Source organism: Gossypium hirsutum, chromosome A05 (genome assembly GCF_007990345.1).
Source record: "Gossypium hirsutum isolate 1008001.06 chromosome A05, Gossypium_hirsutum_v2.1, whole genome shotgun sequence".
Classification (NCBI taxonomy): Eukaryota; Viridiplantae; Streptophyta; class Magnoliopsida; order Malvales; family Malvaceae; genus Gossypium; species Gossypium hirsutum.
Window position 1 is genome coordinate 27,520,668 of NC_053428.1, and position 8,354 is coordinate 27,529,021.

Consider the following 8,354-nt stretch of genomic DNA (forward strand, 5'->3'; position numbering starts at 1 on the left):
AACACATTTCTCTAACCTTTTTATTTCTATTCAATTATGTTAATTTGATTCAGTATGCAATCCATTTTTGATTTCAACGAGCTAATACATGGACCAATTAGACATATGTAATTAGGGCTAAAATTATTTATGATTAATTTTTAGCTTTTAGCCTATTAATTATAAACTTATTTAGTCATGAAGTCATCCCACTATAGTATCATGACTGAGCTCTCCTTGATGGCATACCGTTATGAAAGCTACTCGATTAGTGTTTGTCTAATGACCTTATCATAAGTGTGTTACCCTCATAGGGTTTCCTTAATATCATTGGGATAAATTTGTTCTCCCAATATGATCTTATTTTATCTTATGGTAACCATTACATCTTCATTCATGAAAAGTAAATTACTATCAAATAGTAATTAAGTCATTCATCATAAAGACGAACGACTCATGACCACGTTTACTTTTCATCTATAATGTAATGCCGATGAGAGGATATCATTTACCCATGGCTTGGGCTATGAATTCCACTATTGTGAATGATGCTACATACTACAGAAATCGTATACCCAACGCATCAACTTTTGGTTCTTTATCTATTCGAACTCAAGCTTTTACTTATATTAAAGTATACGAGTACATAGTCCATCATCCACTTAGGATTAAGGTATGTCACACTATGAACGTCACAAGTGATTAAATCTATAAACAAATTTAAGATCTATTTTACTTGAGTCTAGTCCAATGTACCGTCAGTCCAGTCAATCAAATCTATGACTGTATCTTCTAAGAGTCATCCGCTTTGATGCTCAAGATAAATCATCTCATTAATTGGACTTGATAGACGAAATATTAGTCTTTCAATTGGTTTGGTCATTTTTTATTAGACTAAGGACATGTTTAGATTCATATACTAATATAAGTTGTCATTTCATATTATGATCCGATCACGTAATACCACTTAGTATTAGTTAAACATTAGACAACCAGTGAGCTAATATTTACTTCTATTTTGCTTTACATGCAAAAACCAGGGGAGGACGATATATAAATGGTATTGCTGTGATTCATGGATAATTTTATTAAATCAATCTGTTTGAAAAACTAGAAGTCTACATAGACGGAAATACTACACTTAGGGCACCAGATCTAAAACTTGACAGACAATATAATAGTCATTTAACCAATTTGTTCAATTTCAATTCATCAAACTATGTTTAGATTACCTACTAATACAAGTTATCTTCTTTCAATACGATCTGACCACATAAATGCAACTTATTATTAGTTAAACATTAGGTAATCGATAAGCCAATATTTGCTTACATTTTATTTCACATGCAAAAATCATCAATGATAGATACAAAAGATATTAATGTGAATAATAGAAGTTTTTTTTTAAAATCAATTTGTTCAAAAAATTACAAATATAAATGACGAAATAAACTATACTTAAGGCACTAGACTCAACATGTTTCTTTTAGACTCAACATGTTTATTTTCTCTCTTTTCACTTTTACCCTTTGTCCCTTGAATCAGTTGAACTCACTTTTTCAAATCCTCTAAGACTCGATTCGCTCGAGTACTTTCCTATTTGCCTTCATGAGTCCTTTACTTTTCCATGTTTGATATAATGATTTAACGTATTGATTTTTCAGGATAAAATTCTCATATTTAAAGGTTAGTAAATAGTTATAGATAGTTCTAAACTTTATATAAAATATTTCAAAATTTTTTCACCCAAAAAACTGTTTTTTTGAGCAAAATTAATTGATGCATCCTTTTTATCAAACAACTTTTTTTTAAATGCTTAAATCCAAAGCTTACAAGCAAACCTAAAAAAGAATTATTTGTTAAAAATTAATAATATTTAAAAATACATAATATTACTTAGATAGAATTTTTTTTAAAAAAAATTTAATATACTCTTAATCCTAACAAATCCCTACAAATTTATAATAATTATTTAAAGAAATAAAAATATATAAGAAAACATCTTAAATATATAAGAAAATCTTTTAAAAATTAGTTTAAAATTTTAATTTCGTCTTGACACGTGGCGTCATTGTGTGGTGTCACATGCCACACTTTTTTGTTAAAAATAAAATAATTATTTTCTATTTTGGATCTAGACTTTGTGAGCAGAGAAGTATGTCACATCACTTCATATATAACAATGTTAGTGATAAGTACTAGAATTTAACTTTTAAGTATGTTTTTAGAGATTTTTAAGGGTAAATCATATTATTATGTCATCCCATTACTAATATGTTTCTATTTTCATCATCAAATTACAATTTTTTTTTTAATTTCATCACTAACATGTCTCATCAATTCAGTTTCGATCATTTTCTATTAAACCGTTATGTCCTTTTAATTTGTATAATAACATTTTATTTTTCAATATTTACACATTTTATTAATTTAATTTTAATTCTAAAAATTTAATAAATTTAATCTTCCCTTTTAACATTTTTTATCAATTTGATCCTCAAACACACATTTAGTCCAATCCTTTCTTCTATTTACAGAATTGTTGACATGGCGTGCTAGGAAAAATGTGAAAACAAAGTTGTTTAAATTGGATCAACCAATCGAAGTACTGATCCAAAGAGAGGTGTTAAACTGGTTGTCTCCTGAACTACTCGAAACTAGTTGAATTAGGTTAAAAATCAATTTGAACCTTATTTTCTCTATTTTAAACAATTTTTTATTTTTTAAATTTTTATAAAAAATTTTAACAATTTATTTAATCAAACTGAACAAACCGATCAAATCGAACAAACAAAAAATTAATAATTTTGACCAATTTGATCATTGGTTGTATTCTAAAAACTTTGTGCGCTCAAAAAAATAAAAAACCTAAAAAGTAAAAAATAATAATAATGCATTTAAAAAAAGAAGAAGTAAACTTTAGTTAATAATAATAATAATAATAATAATAATAATAGCAATATATAAAAAGGAATCTTGGATTGTTTTTTGAAAAATTCACATATTTGTGTTTCTTTTTTTTAGTTGTACGTATTTCCAAAATTACATTATTATATTCTTTAAATTTTTAAAAAATTTTACGATATTTTTAATTTTTTGAGAATTTTCTATTATTTTATTTTTTGAATATATTTTACATAATAAATCTTGTGTGATGTGACGTTTTCACAATGCGCCACGTTAACTTTTTGTGGTACCAAAGAAAGAGTTGGACTAACTAGTATAATAATTTGCAACTTTAGGACCAAACTGAATAAAAAAAGAAATGTGAATGTGATAATTAAATACAATTTTAAGATTAAATGAAACAGATTCTATGGTTTTGATGTTGTCTATAAACCTACGTACAGGTGGGGAGTCAGGTCAAGGCCTAAATTCTTTTTGCATTATTGTGTGGTGTCACTTATCAAACATTTCTCGTTTAAATAAAATATTTTTTTTTAATTTTGACACATGTCATAATAATGTGGTGTAACATTAGTAGACGAAATGAAACATCAAGTAGACGTTTCTAAACTGAAAGGACTGGACTGAAAATTGGGATAAACTTGAGATTATTCATGTTATAAAATTTGGACATGTGGGAGATATTTAGATGCTAATATCAAGCCTTTCCTTATCTAAGCTCATCTTCAACCCAACTTAGTACGCAACTATTGTTATGGAGGACCTTTCAATGAGATTTCTTCCAAGTGATCTCTCTTTGCTAGCGTAGACCATGTTCAGTATCGGAAAACTGGCGTGCAATGGAACTAAATATAAAAAAAAACTATGGAGCAACTTAAGCACACACACTTTCCAGCCTCTTTTGATTTTAGGGCTAAAACAGCCATTTTGGCTGTTGATACATTTTACAATACCTGGCATGATGTACCAAAACATCATACCTATAATGCTTACTTAAGCAAGCATACACACTTACACTCTTTTTTTTTTTTTGAGTTTTAAAACTAAAATGGCCATTTTGGCTATTCATACATTTTAGTACCAAAATAAGCCATTTGAGCTAAGCCTTGGCATTTCTTTTACATTAAAAAAATGCCGGTTAGGATTCTTTGTTCGGTGTTTTATATAATAACAAAAGAAGAAGGGAAAGATGGAACTACAGGATGCACAACTGTTAGTGAAAGCCAGCAGTTACAGTCTTGGCAGCAGGGACATCAGGGGGTAGAGATGGGAGCAAGGTTAGGGCAAATGTTCCACTTGCAGCTGCTGCAATTGCTCCTAGTACAAATGCTGGAAGGTTTCCACCACCAAATATTGCATCAAATGGTCCACTCCCCAGTGACACCAATATCTGTAACGTCAAAATCATTCCCAAAGTTGCAATGAATCTTGTCCTACTCAATTTCTTCAAGTACCCAGTTTTATACATATTTATTTCAATATTTCCATGTACTTGAAGAATTCTTGATATGGTATAACCATAGAAACAAATTGAGTAACAGCTAGAGTACACAGTGATGGAAAATATTACCTGTGGTATTACTATAGCAAGATTCAGCACTCCCAAAGAAAGTCCTGTTTCAGAGTAAATGAGAATCATTTTTAGTTTGAAAGGAGGATTGGGCTATACCATGTTATTTTCAGCCTGCCTGGAAAAAGGATTATAGCAAAAATTTACCTTGGCCTGCACCAGAGGAGCTGGAGAATATGGATGCCATTGCAAAAGGGATGCTGTAAGTTATCTGCAAAAGTAAAATAGGAAATCATTACCCTTGAGCTTGTCAAAACATTCATTCATTTAGCAAAAAACTTTCCCTAATGGAAGCCTATTATTCCACAATGAATTCCAAATGAACTGAAAACGTTTTAATTTTAATATCTTTATTTTTACATTAAATTGATGTTTAAAAAATTCATCAAACTGGCTAGTTCAACTGAGTGAACAAGAACAGTATCCACTGGTCAGTTACTTTCAACTAGAGGAAAAAACAAGTGATGTACAGAAGAAGACAGAAATTGACAAGGAAAATGAAATCCCATATATTAAAATGCAATAAATGGCTATTGAAAGTATCAAAAAAATAGTATGCCTATATACTCCCAAACAGTTTTTTTGGTCCATATACTCCCAAACATATTTATCACACATTGAGAGGTATTTACGATAATTGGAAGAACAAACAAAAAGAACTAGTTCCAGTTCCTTCAAAAGGAATAAAGAAACAAAAAAGAACTAGAAATATTGTATTTTTATGGATAAAATGAAAAAGGCCCAAAAGTTTTATGAGCAATGCTAGGGGGGAAAGTCATCTTCGGTTTCTTCGTCTGGATGCGTGGGCGGTGGGCCGTGGGGCAACTTTACTGTGCCATAGCTGCATTTTTTGACTGGATCACTAAGAATCTAGTCACATAACGACAGCACGGCACAGTAGCATCACGCATTCAAATCAAGTGTTACCATGCCGTGTTCTAACTGCTAATAGCAAGTTTATCGCTCTGACGGGGACTTAGAACAAGAGATAATCAGCAAAAGAAGTATTTGAAGTTTAGGAACAGAAGCTCTCTTGAGCATTTAATCGAACAGAAGGTTCGCAAACTCCCGTAAAACTTAAGAGATGCTTCCACGGACCACGATGATTTCAAATTTCAAAGTGGGTTAATTAATATTTGTAACTGAAACAAGGGGTAAGTGGAGAGAAGAATGAACTCACAGCCAAGGGTACCCCCAGTACTGCGAATAGAGATAATGCACCGGCCTTGACACCTGCTGGTGGCGGCAAAGGGACTGTGACACCGTCCACGGTGATGAACCGTCGGCTTGACTCAGCCAATTTGGTCACCAAAACTGTCATTGCTAAACAAACCGCAAGCAGGAAATTGACAATCCCCCAAAGCCTATTGACCCCTCCAACTCCACGCGCCAAGAGCTCCACACCAAGGGACGTGAAACCCAACACCACAGAGTTCAACATGAGCCCCAACGCGCCTGCATGTACCCCATTATTGTACAGCTTCAATACGAGGATGTTTCCCTGTGAATCCCCACCGTACACCTCTCTGCCCATCCAATCAGTGTCGAACAACAAGAAAGGGAACCATGCAATCCAATTGAGACACGTCACCGCGAGGAGAATCCACATAGGTCTTTTCAAGTCTTTCAGTGCACCGAATATTTCCCCAAAGAAGGGAACCGGGGCCGTCTCTGCTGCCGCTGCTTCCTCATCCTCAATCTCACAGCCACCTAGGTTACCGGCATTTCCAGGTTCCGGCGACCAGGGCTTTTCATGCACGTATGTGAGAGCGATGGTTGTGAGGGTCAGCAAAAGCAGAATTGAGAAAAAGAAACAGCTTTTGAGATTCGCACAGTAAACATCACAAGCTTTCGTGGTGGTGAAAGGGAAGATGTTATGGAGGCGGGTGTAGGAACCGGCAGCGAAACCAAGCACGTTCCCCACCGCCATGAAAAAAGAAAAGAATGCGTTCGCCGTCCGCGTTTTCTTCTGGCTGTTCCCGGAGATATCAGCCAGTAACGCTCTGCATGGACCTTGTAACATGTTGTTAGCCACGTCTAGGATCCAAAACCCTATCACGAACACCACAATGGCCCGCGGCTTCGTCTCAGTAGCCAGGTTGTCCCCAAAGAGATAACCTAAGTCAGCCGCGAAGCCTATAAGGACCACCGCAGTAGCCACCAGGACTGCTCCCGCAGCTATAAAAGGGCGGCGACGGCCGAAACGGGAGGTGCAACGGTCACTGTGGTAACCAACGATGGGTTGAACTAGCATCCCAGAGATGGGTCCACAGAGCCAAATGAGAGAAGCCCATTTGTGAGGGATACCGAGGAGTTGAACGTATGGCGTAAGGAGGGATAACTGCAAGGCCCACCCGAATTGGATACCGGCGGCAATGGAAGCCACAAAGATGATACTTTTTATAGAGAAAGGACGTGGAGGAGAAGAAGAAGAAGGAGGAGGAGGAGGAGGTTGATTCTGAAGCTGAAAAGAAGATTTCTTGCTAGGCTCACCACTCTCCATAGCTTGTTTTTTAGCAGTTGATTCTGAAACTGGGATGTTTGGGTGATGGAAACAACAAGTGAAATGCATGGGGAATTTATAATAAATTGAAGATAAAACATAAAGCTTAATCCATTAATAATGAAACTGGAGTATGATAGTCAACGTGTAAAACTGCCTTAAATTCTGTTTTCCATCTTTAGGACAGGAAATTGAATTCCTTTTGTCTTTTACTCTCCCGTATTTATTAAGCCACGTAATACATGAAAGCTATACTTAATCTTCATTTTTAATTTTTTACCGTAAAAAGAGACTATATAACTGCAATGGCTTTCAAAAGTTGGTGAATTTTACTCTACTTATAATTCTTTTACTTTTCACCATTTTTATTATACCTTATAACGTAACCCATTCTTATATACATTTCTTCCTTCTGCATCCAACAATATCCTCTTCAAATCTCTCTTCTATCTTAATAATGCACTCATGACTAAACCGAAACTTAATATGTATTATTTTAAAATTATTCAAACATTCCCGATTCTGTATTAACTTGATTGGTATTACTATTATTGTTGATGCAGAAGAATGAGAGTTCGAGTACGTTAAAACTTAAAACGCATTATCTTCCTATTTAAATGTTAGGAAAGAGTTATAGATAGTTCTAAAAATTGTAACAAAAAGAGCAAATATGATAAGAAATGTATAAATTAATGTTTTGATATTATCATGTGCGAGTTAATTGACAAATGATTGTTTGTAAGTTTAAATCTTATTATATTTAATTGTGATCGGTGGATTTTTAATCTTATTATATGTAAATTTTTGTTTAATTATATTTTAATTTTTAATTTTTGAACGTAAATTTTTAATTTTACTATACTATATTTTATATTTACACACTCTCGAAAACATAATACATGGGCACTGAATAATGTATGATAATTAAATTTATATATATAAAAATAATAATGCCCAATTTCCGTAGCAACTAAATGAAAAGAATAATGAATTTTAAAATCATATAAAAGATTGTTCCTCATGAGGTTTTTGACTTTTAGTTATATATATTTAATTTGACTTCATTTTATATTTTATTTAAATCACTTTTTTTTGAAATATAATAACAAGGTAAATCTCGAATAACAAACGCGATTAGCACAACTCAAACTCAAATTATACCTGAAACGGTGATTGTATAAGTATATTTTTATTTAGTATTGTGCTTTTAATATTTGATTGTAATTCATTCACATATGCACAATTATGATTGTGGTCATAATTATACTCATAGTTTCTTCAAAAAATTTCACAAGAATTTAATTTGACGCGTAATGTAATGATTTTTTTTATTTAATGTAATTATGCATGTAAAACTTTGATTCACTTTGATTCTGATTCTGATATATTCAATTT

At 32.8% G+C, this 8,354-nt stretch overlaps 1 protein-coding gene across 1 annotated transcript; it reads right to left on the minus strand.

Moving 5' to 3' along the window:
- Positions 1 to 3,760: 3,760 nt before the first annotated feature.
- Positions 3,761 to 7,044, minus strand: LOC107959528 (sucrose transport protein SUC8). The gene is made up of 4 exons (XM_016895605.2): positions 5,637 to 7,044; positions 4,604 to 4,667; positions 4,457 to 4,500; positions 3,761 to 4,276 (listed from the first exon to the last, which is right to left on the minus strand). The coding sequence occupies exons 1-4, from the start codon at positions 7,026 to 7,028 to the stop codon at positions 4,100 to 4,102; spliced, it is 1,677 nt and encodes a 558-aa protein (XP_016751094.2). The 5' UTR covers positions 7,029 to 7,044; the 3' UTR covers positions 3,761 to 4,099.
- Positions 7,045 to 8,354: the final 1,310 nt, after the last annotated feature.